The sequence below is a fragment of the Chiloscyllium plagiosum genome, chromosome 1 (assembly GCF_004010195.1).
Source record: "Chiloscyllium plagiosum isolate BGI_BamShark_2017 chromosome 1, ASM401019v2, whole genome shotgun sequence".
NCBI classification, from domain to species: domain Eukaryota; kingdom Metazoa; phylum Chordata; class Chondrichthyes; order Orectolobiformes; family Hemiscylliidae; genus Chiloscyllium; species Chiloscyllium plagiosum.
This window is the reverse complement of record NC_057710.1, coordinates 10380013-10394778: the sequence shown is the minus strand read 5'-3', so window position 1 is coordinate 10394778 and position 14766 is coordinate 10380013. Positions and strand designations below refer to the sequence as shown.

Here is a 14766-nt window from a genome sequence, read left to right as displayed (position 1 = left end):
ACAAAGATCATTACTAGGACTGCTGTCATTTGTAATATTGATTTGAATGTAAATGTATGTGATCTAGCAGGTTATAGATCAGTTGGAACGTTACACAGAGAAAAGGCAGATGGAGTTTAATCTGGATAAGTGTGAGGTGGTCTGTTTTGGAGGTCAAATGCAAGAGAAAGGTATACAGTAAATAGCAGGACCCTTAGGAGCATTGATATCCAGAAGAATCCTGGGGTACAAGTCTATAGCTCCCTGAAAGTGGCAACACAAGTGGATAAGGAAGGCATACAGCATGCTGGCCTTCATTAGCTGGGACATTGTGTATAAACTATGGCAAGTCATGTTGCTGCTGTACAAAACTTCACTTTGGCCACATTTGGACTATTGTGTTCAGTTCTGGTTGCCACACTAGAGTAAGGATGTGAATGCTTTGGAGAGAGTGCAGAAGAGGTTTGCCAAGGTTGGAGTGTATTAGCTATAAGAAGAGGTTGGACAAACTTGGATTGATTTTGCTCAAGGCATTGGAGGCTGAGGGGCAACCTGATAGAAGTTTATAAAACCATAAGAGTTATGGATAGTGTGAATGGTCAGAACGTTTCTTCCAGAAGATAATGTCAAATACTAGAGGCCACAGATGTAAGGTGGAGTGGCAGTTTAGGGAGATGTGCAAGTAAAGTTTCCTTACACAAAGGGATGTGGATGGCTGGAAAATACTGCCAAGGTTGGTGGTAGAAGCTGATACAATAGTAATAAGTAAGAGGCATTTAAATAGACACAGGCAAAGAAGAGAAGGAGAAGGGCCACATGCGGGCAGATGGCATTTGGTTAGAAAGGCATCATGGTCGGTGCAGACACAGTGGGCTGAAGGGCCTACTCATGTGCTGCACTGTTCTGTCATAGAGTCATAGAGATGTACATCATGGAAACAGATCCTTCGGTCCAACCCAATGCCGACCAGATATCCCAACCCAATCTAGTCCCACCTGCCAGCACCCGGCCCATAAACCTCCAAACCTTTCCTATTCATATACCCATCCAAATGCCTTTTAAATGTTGCAATTGTACCAGCCTTCACCACATCCTCTGACAGCTCATTCCATACACGTACCACCCTCTGTGTGAAAAAGTTCCCTCTTAGGTCTCTTTTATATCTTTCCCCTCTCACCCTGAACCTATGCCTTGGAATCCCACTGTCTCCACCTCACTGTGACTGTTACCTAACACTTCGCTTACTACTGTATATTCCCGGATTAGCAACATCCCTTTAATCCCATGTGTTTCTACTTTGAGAGAAAATCTGTTGTGCAGTGTTTTATCAGATACATTTTGAAAGCTCACATATACAATGCCTGTAAACCACTTACAGAAAATCATCTCCTTCAGTGTGATGTGAAAGGGATGTGCAAAAGCCTTATTGAAATGTGTCAGCGAGTCATGGAGTCTAGAAACAGGCCTTTCGGCCTACCCTGTCTATGCCGATCAATAAACACTAAACTGCACTAACAAAAACAGAAACTTCTGGCAAAAACTCAGTAGTCCTGGATTCAGCAGTTCTGACATAGAGTCGCCGGAATCAAGACATTAACTCTGTTTTCTTCCCACGGATGCTGCCGGACCTGCTGAGTTTCGCCAACAATTTCTGTTTTTGTTTCAGATCTCCATTGTCTGCAGTTCTTCACTCTACTTCCAAACGATACCAATCCCATTTACCTGCACTTGGGCCATAGCTCCTATGCCCTTGCATTTTAAGTTCTCATCCAGATGCTTCTTAAATGTTGTAAGAGTACTGCCTCCACTACCCTCTCAGGTAGCACTTTCCATATATCTACCAGCCTCCTGGTGTTGCAACATCCTTCCGGAATAAAATGCTGTCAATTTTTGTTAGAATGCATTTGGTTCCCTTTGGAGGAGGAAATCTGCCATACTTTCTCAGCCTGGTCTGAACGTGACTCCAAACCCACACCAATGTGGCTGAATCTTAACTGCCTTCTGCAAAGGCTGAGGAAGCCATTCAAGGGGAACTACTAGACACGTCAGCGATGCTCAGATCCCATGGGAAATAGTGGAGGAGAACAACCCTTCAAAATTTCTGAGGTAATACAACGTGATTATTTAAAAAAAAACCTCAGGATCTCAACAAGTATAATGGCGCCGATGTTTAGTTTTAGAAGTTAATTAGAAAGAACATGAGGACATCCTTTCACAATCTCTGAGTGCCCGCACACAGCCGCAGGAAGTGTAGTGCCTCCTGTAATCTTGAGAAATTGCTCACAGCAAGGAGATGTTAAAAGCAGTACCAAATAACCTGTTGAAATCCTGTTGAGTGAGGGATTAGCATTGGCCAAGATACCAGGAGGGATCCTTTGCTCTTTGACAAACAGGGCAGCTAGAGCTGACAGGTGTGCATCTTGCCCCAAAAGACAAATGCCAAGTGTCAGGCCTTGGGCTACACATTCCCAGAGTTGCTGATTGGTGTCCAATTAGCTATCCTCAGCAAGATCAACATTCAGAACATTTCAGTGGTGTGTGGGAAGGATTCAGAGAACAGCAGAACTTTGAATTGTCTTTAATGTCTTCTGCTTGAATCCAAAGGATTGGGTATTGCTTTCAGATAGTTAATGGCACAGATAGAGCCATTTCTTCATGGTTTAACTGAAACTCTTGTAAACTGACTGCACGGCTTCCTGTTAATCTTTAGCAAGCTCCAGATCAACCATAATTCATTGGGCATCACTCGGTGAACAACCATTAATCCTCGGTAAATGCATGGGTCGTATGGAATATTCCCATAAGTACGGAAGCCCCTGTGAGCAATCACTTCAATTTTGGCCCTCTGTGCACATATTCCCACAAAAGCATCATCAATGGGAAAGAGCTCCTCATCCTCAGCGGCCTTGTGTAGTTTGAAGATTGACGTTCCAGACAACAGGTAACCACCCCCGCCAGCATAGGGAGGGTAAGGTTTTTGGCCGTATAGAAAAAGTGGGATGAAGTACTTGCTATGCTCTGCTCTTGTCGGGTACCAGTTTTGGAAGACATCCCCGACATAAAGATCATGGGAAGGATTGTATTCCTTTAAATATTCCACAACATTGTCCACGTTAACAAACACATCGTCGTCACCCTTGAAGACAAACTTCACGGACCGGCAGTCCTGGGAGAACCACTTCCAGAAAAGGGTCTCCTTCAGTGTGACATTGAAGAAGGACTCACGAAAGCCCCATTGGATGATGTCGTTGTATTGCTTGCTCTCATGGTCAACCAAGGCCTGCACAGCCTGAGAGCGGATCTGACTCTCTGTGAGGCCCAGGAGAAAGACGCGGCGCACCACTGCCCCTCCAACAATCCGCTCCTGCCCCCATGTGCTGCGGATAGATGCCCGCCGGTCTGCATGCTCTGCCAGCGACTTAATTGCCAATAGCAGGAAGGTGTGTTCTCCATCACAGCTGGCAGCCCTGCACAGGAGCGGGAACTCCCTGCAGTGTCGGTACATCATGAAGTCCTTGTAGATTGGCTTGAGCTTGGAGGTCAGACTGTTGTAAGCCAGGTTGGGATGGCAGGGGCCTGGAGTTGGCTCTGCTCTGGGCTGATCAATGCGCGCCTCAGCCTGAGTCACGTTACTGGAATTTATTGCAGCTGGCGGAACCTTGGAACGCCACATGAACTTGTCGAGGTACGACAGGATCTCTACTTTCTTCTTCGTGATGATCACCGGGTTGTATAAAGTGAAACCAACTATGACCACAACTGAAAATATCAGGATGCCTTTCATTCCACGTGTCAACACAGCGACGGTCATAACTGCAGCTTGAGAGGGGAGAAAAGATACAACTTGAAAGTTTATTCATAAGAAGACATTATGGTTGGGGATTATGAAAAGCAATAGGTATTGATTTCTGAGTTAGGGTTCTTCCAAAACTGCAGAAGGCATATTGGACTGAAAATGCTTAGGGGAGGCAATTGCATGGTAGTGTTATCACTAGACTCAGGTAAACTACTGAGGGCCTGAGTTCAAATCCTACCATAGCAGGTGGTGGAGTTTAAATGAAATAATTAAAAAGCAAATCTGGAATGAAAAGTCTACTGATGACCATGGTAATCATTGATTGGCGGAAAAGCCCATCTGGTTTGCTAATATCCTTCAGGAAAGGAAATCTGCTATCCTTGCCAGGTCTGGCCTACATGTGGATCTAGACCCATTGCAACGTGGTTGACACCCAACTATCCTCTCAGTTAGGGATGGGCAATGGATACTAACCTGGTAAGTTTCACCCTCATCTTGGGAATGAAAAAAAAGGTTTTTTCTCCACAGCTGGTCAAGCCCGCTGAGTTTCTTCAGCAATTTCCATTTGATTTCAATAGAACCTTCAATAGTAAAGGCCATTTGGCCCATCAAAGATCACTGTACAGAATCAAATGCAAACTATTGTGTTTGAATATAATCCACCTCAAAACAAATGCAATTAATTCACTATTTTGATCTCTAATATGTGGAACATCATGAGAAATGAAGTTTTCTTCATAACCTTCAATTCTACTTTGTAGTCAACTGATTTCTATAATCTATTTCTTCAAATACTTTAATTCATTCAAATGTCATGATTCACTATGTTTCAGGGCCTCAATGGGATAGATACTCCCTGCTCTGCTTCAAACATGAACCTCAGGTTTGGTTTCATTACAGTTCACCACTAGATACTGGAAGCTTTCATCTTTTTATCCATTTATGGAATATAAGCATCGTTGACTGGGCCAGCATTTATTGCCTGTCCATAGTTGCTCTTGAGTAGGTGATGGTGAGCTTCATTCTTAAACTGTTGCATCCACCTGCTGTGGGTTGACCCACAACTAAGGAAGGAATTCCAAGATTTTGACCCAGTGACAGTGAAGGAATATATTTCCAAGGCAGGGTGGTGAGTGGCTTGGAGGGCAACTTGAAGGTGGTGGTATTTTCCCACATATCTGCTGCCCTTGTCCTTCCAGATGGAAGTGCTCATGGGGTTGGAAGGTGCTGTCTGAGGATCTTTGCTAATTTCTGCAGTGCATCTTGTAGATAATACACACTGCTGCTACTGAGTATCAGTGGTGAGGGGAGTGGATGTAATGCCAATCAAGCGAGAGCTTTGTCCTGGGTAGTGTCAAGCTTCTTGAGTGTTGTTGGAGCTGCACCCATCTGGGCAAGTGGGGAGTATTCCATCACACTCCTGATTTGTCCCTTGATGGTGGGCAGACTTTCAGTAGTCAGGAGGTGAGTTATTCACTGCAGTATGCCTAGCCTCTGATCTGCTCTTGCAGCCACTGTGTTTATGTGTACATTCTCTGTTTACAACTCTTTAGGTTTCTACATCAGTGGCTGTAAGAAAAGAAAAATGTCAGAATGTTTAACAAACAGTTCGATGGTGAAGAAAGAAGACTTGACAATCACTTTGGATGCATAAATAAAATGGAGTGATTAACTTTATTCATGTGTAAAAATGGGTGGCACAGTGGCCCAGTGGTTAGCACTGCTACCTCTTAGCACCAGGGACCGGGTTTGATTCCAGCCTCGGGTGACTGTCTGTGTGGAGTTTGCACGTTCTCCCCGTGTCTGCGTGGGTTTCCTCCGGGTGCTCTGGTTTCCTCCCAGAGTCCAAAGATGTGCAGGTTAGGTGAATTGGCCATGCTAAATTACCCATAGTGTCCAGGGATGTGTAGATTAGGTAGCTGGGGTAAATGTAGGGTAGGAGACTGTGTCTGGGTGGGTTGTGCTTCACAGGGTCAGTGTGGACTTGTTGGGATGTCCAGGAATGTGTAGGTTAGGTAGTTGGGGTAAATGTGGGGTAGGGGAGTGGGTCTGGGTAGGTTGCGCCTCAGAGGGTCAGTGTGGACTTGTTGGGCAGAAGGGGCTGTTCCCACACTGTAGGGATTGTATGACTAATCTTCATAAAATATATTTACAATTGATTCTCTGATGATGTGCTGACAAGACCAGTATTAATTGACTATCACAATTTTTTATTTTATTCATTCACGGGATGTGGGCGTCACTAACCCTGGCCATTTATTGTGTATTTCTAAATGCCCTGGAGCAAGTGGCAGTGAGCTGCCTTCGTGAAACATTGTACGCCATGCAGTGTAGGTACACCTTCTTCAGAACTAATGGTAGCTAAGAAAAGATTGGTATATGTATTGAAGATGTGGGCGGCACTGTGGCACAGTGGTTAGCACTGCTGCCTCACAGCGCCAGAGACCCGGGTTCAATTCCCGCCTCAGGTGACTGACTGTGTGGAGTTTGCACGTTCTCCCCGTGTCTGCGTGGGTTTCCTCCGGGTGCTCCGGTTTCCTCCTACAGATCACAAAGATGTGCAGGTGAGGTGAATTGGCCATGCTAAATTGCCCGTAGTGTTAGGTGAAGGGATAAATGTAGGTGTATGGGTGGGTTGCGCTTCGGTGGGTCGGTATGGACTTGTTGGGCCGAAGGACCTGTTTCCACACTGTAAGTAATCTAATCTAAAAAATAATGTGGTGGAAGGGGTGAGGAGTAAACAGTAGGTGGAGCTTGGAGAGAGAGAAAAAGAGATGGGCAGACAAAGGAGTGGATGAAGCTCAGCTTGGGAGAATCAATAGCTGCTACTGGGGACCATTCTGAGGAAGAGTTACCAGATCTGAAATGCTGACTCTGCTTTCTCTCTACAGATACTGCCTGACCAACTAATTTTTTCCAGCAATTTCTGCTTTTGTTTCTGATTTCCAGCATCTGCAGTACTTTAGTTTTTATTTGTGGATGGAGTGAATGTTGGAGACAGGAGGAGTGCTAATCAAGTGGCCTGCTCTGCCCGAGATGGTGTATTTCCTGAGTGTTATTGGAGTAGCACTCATTCAGGCAAGTGGGGGATAGTCCATCACACTCCTGCCTTGTGCTTTTAGAGGCTTAATGGAGTCTGGAGTTGAGTTACTTGCTGCAGGAGCTGACCCGCTCCTGTAGCCACTATATTTATAAGGCTAACAAAATCAGAAAAGGTTAGCAAGTCTGGCAGCATTTATGGACAGAAATCAGAGTGAACATTTCAGGTCAAGTGACCTTTCTCAGAACTTTGTACGGCTTGTCCAGTTCAGTTTCTGGTCAATGGTAATCTCCAGGATAATGATAGTCAGGGATTCAGTGATGGTAATGCCATTAAATGTCAAGTGGCATTTAAGTGCACTGAATATAGGAGTTGTGCTGTACAGGACATTGGTTAGGCCACTTTTGGAATACTATGTGCAATTCTGGTCTCCCCTCGTATAGGAAGGATATTGTGAAACTTGAAAGGGCTCAGCAAAGATTTAAAAAGATGTTGCCAGGGTTGGAGGGTTTGTGCTATAGGGAGAGGCTAAATAGGCTGGGGCTGTTTTCCCTGGAGTGTTGGAGGCTGAGGGGTGACCTGATAGAGGTTTATAAAATCATGAGGGGTATTGATAAGGCAAGGTCTTTTCCCCAGGGTAAGGGTGTGTAAAATTAGAGGGCATAGGTTTAAGGTGAGAGGGAAAAGACTTAAATGGGATCTATTTCACACAGTGGAAACTGCGTTTACAGAATGATGAAATGGTGGAGGCTGGTACAATAACAACATTTAAAAGGCATCTGGTTGGGTATATGAATAGGAAGGGTTTAGAGCGATATAGGCCAAATGCTGGCAAATGGGACTAGATTAATATAGTTATTTGGTCAGCATAGACAAGTTGGACTGAAGAGTCTGTTTCCATGCTCTCTATGACTCTAAACATTGCAGCAATGAGAGAGAGAGAGAAAGACTTAGATTTGATTTTAATTTGATTTATTATTGTCACATGCAATGAGATATAGTGAAAAGTGTTTTATGTGCTAGTCAGACATAATTACATCAGAATAGATTGCAGAATTTAGTCTCACAGCTACAGAAAAGGTGAAGAGAACGATCAATTGTAAAATATAAGAGGTCCGTTCATACGTGGTCAGACTTATGCAATTAATGGCAGGGCCTTGGAAAGTGTTGTAGAGTAGATGGACGTAGGCGTTCAGATACATAATTCTTTGAAGATGGCATCACATATAGAAGGGTGGTTAAACAGGCATTTAGCATGCTTGCCTTCATTGCTCAGTCCTTTGTGTGTAGGAGTTGGGACATCATGTTAATGATGTACTGCACATTGGTGAGGCCTGTTTTGGAACACTGTGTCCAGTTCTGGTTGCCCAATTATAGGGAAGGATATTAATAAGCTGCACTTTAGAAGAAGTTCACCTGGATGCTGTTGGTTATGGAAGGTATCAGTTAAAAGGGAAAGGCTCAATAGGGTGGGACTTTTTTCACTGGAGCGTAGGAGGTCGGGAGGTGACCTTATAGAAGTTTATAAAATCAAGAAGAGTTTAGATAGGGTTGCTGGTGGTTGTCTTTTCCCTAGGATGGGGGATTTCAAGACTAGGGAACACATATTTAAAGTGAGAGGAGAGAGATTTAAAAAAGAAACGAGGGGCAGCTTTTTTACACAGAGGGTGGTTTGTATCTGAAATGAACTTCCTGAGGAAGTGGTGGATATGGGTACAATTACAATGCTGAAAAGACATTTGGCTAAGTACATGAATAGGAAATGTTTGAAGGGATATGGGCCAGGAGCAGGCAGCTGGGACTACTTTAGTTTGGGATTGTAGTCAAGATTAGAGTGGTGCTGGAAAAGCACAGCAGGTCAGGCAGCATCCGAGGAGCAGGAAAATCGATGTTTCTGACAAAAAGCCCTTCATCAGGGCTTTCCTGATAAAGGGATTTTGCCCAAAATGTTGATTTTCCTGCTCTTCAGATGCTATCTGACCTGCTGTGCTTTTCCAGCACCACTCTAATCTCCAGCATCTGCAGTATCCACTTTTGCCTAGTTTGGGCTTATGTCTGGCATGGACTGAAGAGTCTATTCCTGTGCTTATAACTCTATAACACCAGTGAAGAAGTTCTTAAATCTGTTGGTGCGTGCTTTCAAACTTTTGTATCTTCTGCCCAACAAAAGGGCATGGAAGAGAGTATAACCAGAGGCGGGAGGGGTCTTTGATGATGTTGGCTGCTTTCCCGAGGCAGCGGAAATATAGATGGAATCAGTGGATGGGAGGCTGGTTTGTGTGATGGACTGGGCTGTGTTCACAACTCTCTGTAGTTTCTTGCTGTCTTGGAAAGAACGGTTGCAACAACAAGCTCTGATGCATCTGGATAGGATGCATTCTATGGTGCATGTATAAAAATTGGTAAGTGACATTGTGGACATGCTGAATATCCTTAGCCTCCTGACAAAGTAGAGGCGTTGGTGTGCTTTCTTGATTGTAATGTCGACGCGGATGGACCAGGACAGCCGACCACCCCTATGTCAACACCATTGATACAGACAGGGGCATGTCCTCCACTCCACTTCCTGACATTGATGATCAATTCCTTCTATTTGCTGACATTGAGGGAGAGATTGTAGCTTTCACACTGTGACACCAAACTGTCTATCTCTTGTCTGGTTGTTTGAGATTCCACCCACTACGGTGGTGTCATCAGCAAATTCATAAATGGAGTTAGAGCAGAATTCGGTCACAGTCTTGAGTGTACAAGGAATATAGCAAGGGGCTGAGTACACAGCCTTGCGGGGCACCACAAGGTTAGGCCACAGCTGGAATACCATGTGCCATTCTGGTCACAGCACGCTGGAGAGGATGCAGAGGTGATTCACCAGGAGGTGATTTAACAACTTATTTATTTTTTGTTACTTGCATTTCCCTGTGAATAATAGCATAAACTACAATGAAAAGCTTCAACAGTCACCACAGTCAGGCTGGGTGAGCTCGGGTTGCTTTCTTTAGAACAAAGAAGGCTGAGAGGAGACATGGTAGATGCGTATAAAATTATAAGGGGGCATGGACTGGGTGGAAAGAAAGCAGGTGCTCCCTTTAGTTGAAGGGTCAATAACAAAGTGTCATAATGTTTAGACGAAAGGCAGGAAATTTAGAGGCGATTTGAGGAAAAACGTTTTCTCCCAGAGGATGTTGGGGTGTGGAATGCACTATCTGGGAGGGAAGATGAGGTGGGAAACCTCACTACCCGTAAAAGAGGTGGATAAGTACTTGAAGTTTCATAACATTCAGGGCTAAGAGCCATGAACTGGAAAGTGTGACAAATGTATAACTAGAATAGTTTTGCGAGTGCAGACTTGATGGGCGAAATGGCCTTTACTGTACTGTGTGATTCTATGAAGGCAGAGCCACAAGAGTGGAGAGAATAAAATTATGGATGTGTAATAGGAGCACTGAACTTACTGGCTCAGTGTGGTTACAAAGACAGGGAGAGGCCAGGTCACCAGAATGTGAAACTAAAGATAAGAATTATTATTTCCTTGGCCAGGAGTCAAGGTACATCACACGCACAGGGGTGATAGGAGGATCCGTATTTTCAGTGAATTTAGATATGTATTAGCAGGGTTTGAATGCCCTCAAGTTTAACAAGGATAGATCATGAGAGTGCAGTGTTATTTAAAATAGTTGTATCTTGAGGTAACAAAGGAATGGAGGAGGGTTACTGCTTCAGATGGGTTCAGGCAGGGGTGAGAGTGAATGACGTTACTGAGGTGAAAAGTGCAGTCTTAGTGCTGATATGAATATCAGGTTAGAGGTGATGGTTAATATTGTTTTAAAAAGAAAGTTATTCTGGCGAGACGTAGTCAAGTTACACTCTGAGTAAAAGGAGAAGCAAGATCTCTTTATGCTCCAGAGCTACGCAAAGATCAGCCCGTTTAAATTTTATTGTGCAGCAATTTAAAGGCCCCTCAAACTTAATCAAATCATCTGTGCATTGCAAAAATAATTTTTCAAGATACATTGCTTACAAATGACATGCATTTCACTTTACAAAAGGAGGACTTGCACTTACGTACAATGTTTTTTTAAGTTTCTCCTTATGAGACAGTCTAAAACCAGAGGGCATAGTCTCAGAACAAAGGGGTGCCAATTTAAGACTGAGTAGGAATTTTTTTTCTCTCAGAGAGTTGAGAGTCTTTGGAACTCCTTGCTACAGAGAGCCGTGGAGGCAGAGTCCTTGTGTATATTTAAGGCTGAGATAAATAGATTCTCAATCACTCTGGGGAAGCAGGGGTTATGGGGAAATGGCACAAAAGTGGAAATGAGGAATGACAGATCAGTCATGATCCTATTAAATGATGGAGCAGGCTTGAGGGGCCAAATGGCCTACTCACGTTCCTATTTCTCATGGTCACGATTGCATGACCTCAGGACGTCCTTCATCGATGAAATGTCATCAACTTTTGCACAATAAAATTCTACAAACGCATGCATTTGTTGCCCTTATTTGTTTTTCCAACTGAGATCACTGTTTTGGCAGATGATGCTGACAGAGCCTTGGCAAATTGCAAGGAGGCATCTTGCAGGTCACTGAAATTGTTTTGCTTTTAATGTGCCATGTGAGCACCTCTGTGTCCATCACATCCTCATGGTGGAATGTAACCTGGATCTAGATTCAATACCACTGCACCACAAAGACCCTGTCCTTTCGGTAGAAGCATTGTGGAGATTTGGACGCGGGGTCTGTTGTGCATTATGCAGTATTTTAAAATACTAAGAGAGTCTTTTTGGAAGCAACAGAAATTATTTTTAATCAACCTTTTCAGGCACATTATAGAATACCTCCAGGACAAGTTTTAATCAACTCATGAAGCTCAAAGGTGACAACAAAACTCTCTTTACAGGTGGTACACATTTACATTGCAAATGCTGAGCTAATTGAATGTAGATACAGGAATGCTCCAGGTATCATTAAGATTAGATTAGATTCCCTACATCGTGGAAACAGGCCCTTCGGCCCAACAAGTCCACACTGACCCTCCGAAGAGCAACCTACCCAGACCCATTCCCCTACATTTACCCCTTCACCTAACAATACGGGCAATTTAGCGTGGCCAATTCACCTAACCTCCACAATTTTGGACTGTGAGAGGAAACTGGAGCACCTGGAGGAAACCCACGCAGACACGGAGAGAATGTGCAAACTCCAAACAGACAGTTGCCTGAGGCAGGAATTGAACCCGGGTCTCTAGCCCTGTGAGGCAGCAGTGCTAACCACTGTGCCACAGTGCCACCCAAAAGAGGAGACGATGTTAACTGTAGCACATATCTAAGAAGTGGTTCCCTGTGAGAGCTTTTGCAGCACAGTGGTTGTGTCCCTACCTCTGGTCTAAAAGGGCTGGACATTAATGGTGATAACAGTGAATGCTTAAAATGATGGATGGGTTGCCAGTAACATGGTTTTCTTTGACTTGGATGGTGTTGAGCTTCTTGAGTGTTGTTCAAACTTCGTTAACGCAGGCATGTTGGGAGTATTCCATTATACTCCTGACTTGTGCTTTGTAGAAAATGGAGTTAGAAGGTGAGTTGCTCACTGCAGTATTCCCAATCTTCGACATGCTCTAGTAACCATTGCGTTTATGTGGTTAGTCCAAATCAGTTTCTGATCTACTCTTTTTAATAAACCAATAAGTGATTAAAACAGCTCTCAGTGGACTATTTGCAAATGATCCAAACACTAATTAAAACTTATTCACCGATGATAGAAACTTATTAGACTTAACATATTTTTCCTGGGGGAAAGGAGGAAAGTGGTAACAATTAGACCTGCTGAATATTGGGTCCATTGCAAGCTGTGTTTTCTGAGCATTCACTGTGTAGCATTAGACTTCATTTAAAAGCTATTACAGCAGGAATTAACTTTCTAAAATTCACGCATATGAAAACAAAGCGAGGAATTACACAAAACACAGAAGTCAAAATGCCCATTGAACTAATGTCAACAATTATCAGTCTACAAAAAACCAAATGATCTGTGGATGCTGGATATCAGAGACAAAAACAGAAATTGTTGGAAAAACTCAGCAGGTCTGACAGCAACTGTGGAGAGAAATCAGAGTTAACATTTTGGGTCGATTGATCCTTCCTCAGAACTGAGTTGTATGCTTCGTTTATCTGATTATCAAATGGAGCATGTCTAAACTGCTGCTTCTTAACAAACTCAATAACCTATCAGAAAATGCCTCACAGATAATGTCCCAGACACCACCAACACCATCCCTGGGTATGTCCGGTCCGATTGGCAGGACAGACCCAGCAGAGGTGATGACACAGTTGTATACAGTCAGGAGGGAGCTGCTCTGGGAGTCCTTAACATTGACTCTGGACCTCCATGAAGTGTCATGGCTTCATGTTAAACATGGGAAAAGACATTTGGATAGATACGTGAATAGGAAAGGTTGGGGGGGATATGGGTGAGGAGCAGGCAGTGGTTTGTGTCTGGCATGGACTGAATTGAACTGAATTGAATTGAATTGAATTGAATTTATTGTCACATGTACCGAGACACAATAAAAAACTTTGTCTTGCGAGCAATACAGGCAGATCACAGAGTTAAGAAGCAAAGATAAGTAAATAATAGGTAAACAGCGAGCAGCAGCTGAGTTTAAATGAACCCGGAAGGCTACAGCTAAGGTAAGACAGTTTGTTTTAAAATTACTTACCGGTAGCGGGCAGCGGTGTTTTTTTTTCTCTTCACAGAAAGAGCGGGAGCAGCAGGGGGAAGTGACGACGACCAGAGGGGCAGCTGGGAAGGAAAGCAGTGAGTATATAAACCAGGAAGGCGGCTAAACCTGAGACTCTACAACCGTAGTGTCTCCCACCCGCCCTCCTCCCCTAACCCCCTTATTAAGTACTCTGGGTTTTTTTAGGGTAAGGATTTTCTATTTCTTTATCAGTGTCTGGTTAAAAAAATTACTTCTTTTTGTTTATCTATTAATTGGTTTTTAGAAAAAGACTATAGCAGAGAGGTATCAGAAAGTATTTTAACTCAAACCTGTACAAAGTAATAAAGTAATTAACTAAGCAGAGATGGCTGGGCAGGTGGTGTGCTGTAGCTGTATGATGTGGGAGCTGGTTGATCCCATTGTGAATGGCAGTGACCACATCTGCAGCAAGTGTTGGTTGCTGGAATAACTCCGGCTCAGAGTTGATGATCTGGAATCTGAGCTTCAAACACTGCGGCGCATCCGGGAGGGGGAGAGTTACCTGGACACTTTGTTTCAGGAGACAGTCACACCTGGGAGATTAAGTAATTCACATTCAGTCAGTGATCAGGGCCCTCAGAGTGTGACTGTAAGTGAGGCAGGTAGGGGGAACCTGAGTTCAGGAGTGCAGGAGCCTCAGCCCTTGACCTTGTCCAACAGGTATGAGATTCTTGCTCCCTGTACGGATGAAGAAAAGGGCTCTGGACAGGATGAGCCAGCTGACCACAGCACCATGGTGCAGAAGGCCATTCAAGAGGGGGGAGCAAAAAGACAAGTAGTTGTTATAGGGGATTCTATAATTAGGGGGACAGATACTATCCGTTGCAAGTCGGATCGGGAGACTCGCATGGTGTGTTGCCTGCCCGGTGCCAGGGTTCGGGACACCTCTGACCGGCTTGAAAGGATATTGGATCGGGAGGGGGAGGATCCAGTTGTTGTGGTCCACGTTGGGACTAACAACATAGGCAAGGCTAGGGCGGAGAACCTGTTTGGGGATTATCGAGCACGAGGAAGGAAATTGAAGTACAGGTCCTCAAGGGTCATAATCTCCGGATTACTGCCCGAACCACGTGCCAATTGGCATAGGGAAAAGAAAATTAGGGAAGTAAACACGTGGCTAAGGGATTGGTGTTGGAAAGAGGGATTCCACTTCATGGGGCATTGGCATCAGTTTTGGAACCGGGGGGATCTGTACCG

The 14766-nt window shown here is 44.1% G+C and overlaps 1 protein-coding gene across 1 annotated transcript; it reads right to left on the bottom strand.

Moving 5' to 3' along the window:
* Positions 1–1104: 1104 nt before the first annotated feature.
* On the bottom strand, positions 1105–13556 carry LOC122552626 (N-acetyllactosaminide beta-1,3-N-acetylglucosaminyltransferase 4-like). Its single transcript, XM_043695444.1, has 2 exons — positions 13528–13556; positions 1105–3798 (listed from the first exon to the last, which is right to left on the bottom strand). Exon 2 carries the CDS (start codon positions 3788–3790, stop codon positions 2633–2635), a length of 1158 nt encoding a protein of 385 aa, XP_043551379.1. The 5' UTR covers positions 3791–3798; positions 13528–13556; the 3' UTR covers positions 1105–2632.
* Positions 13557–14766: the final 1210 nt, after the last annotated feature.

Bases quoted from the DNA above. Each gene is read 5' to 3' on its own strand.
- LOC122552626 (XM_043695444.1), bottom strand. From the start codon at position 3,790: ATGACCGTCGCTGTGTTGACACGTGGAATGAAAGGCATCCTGATATTT.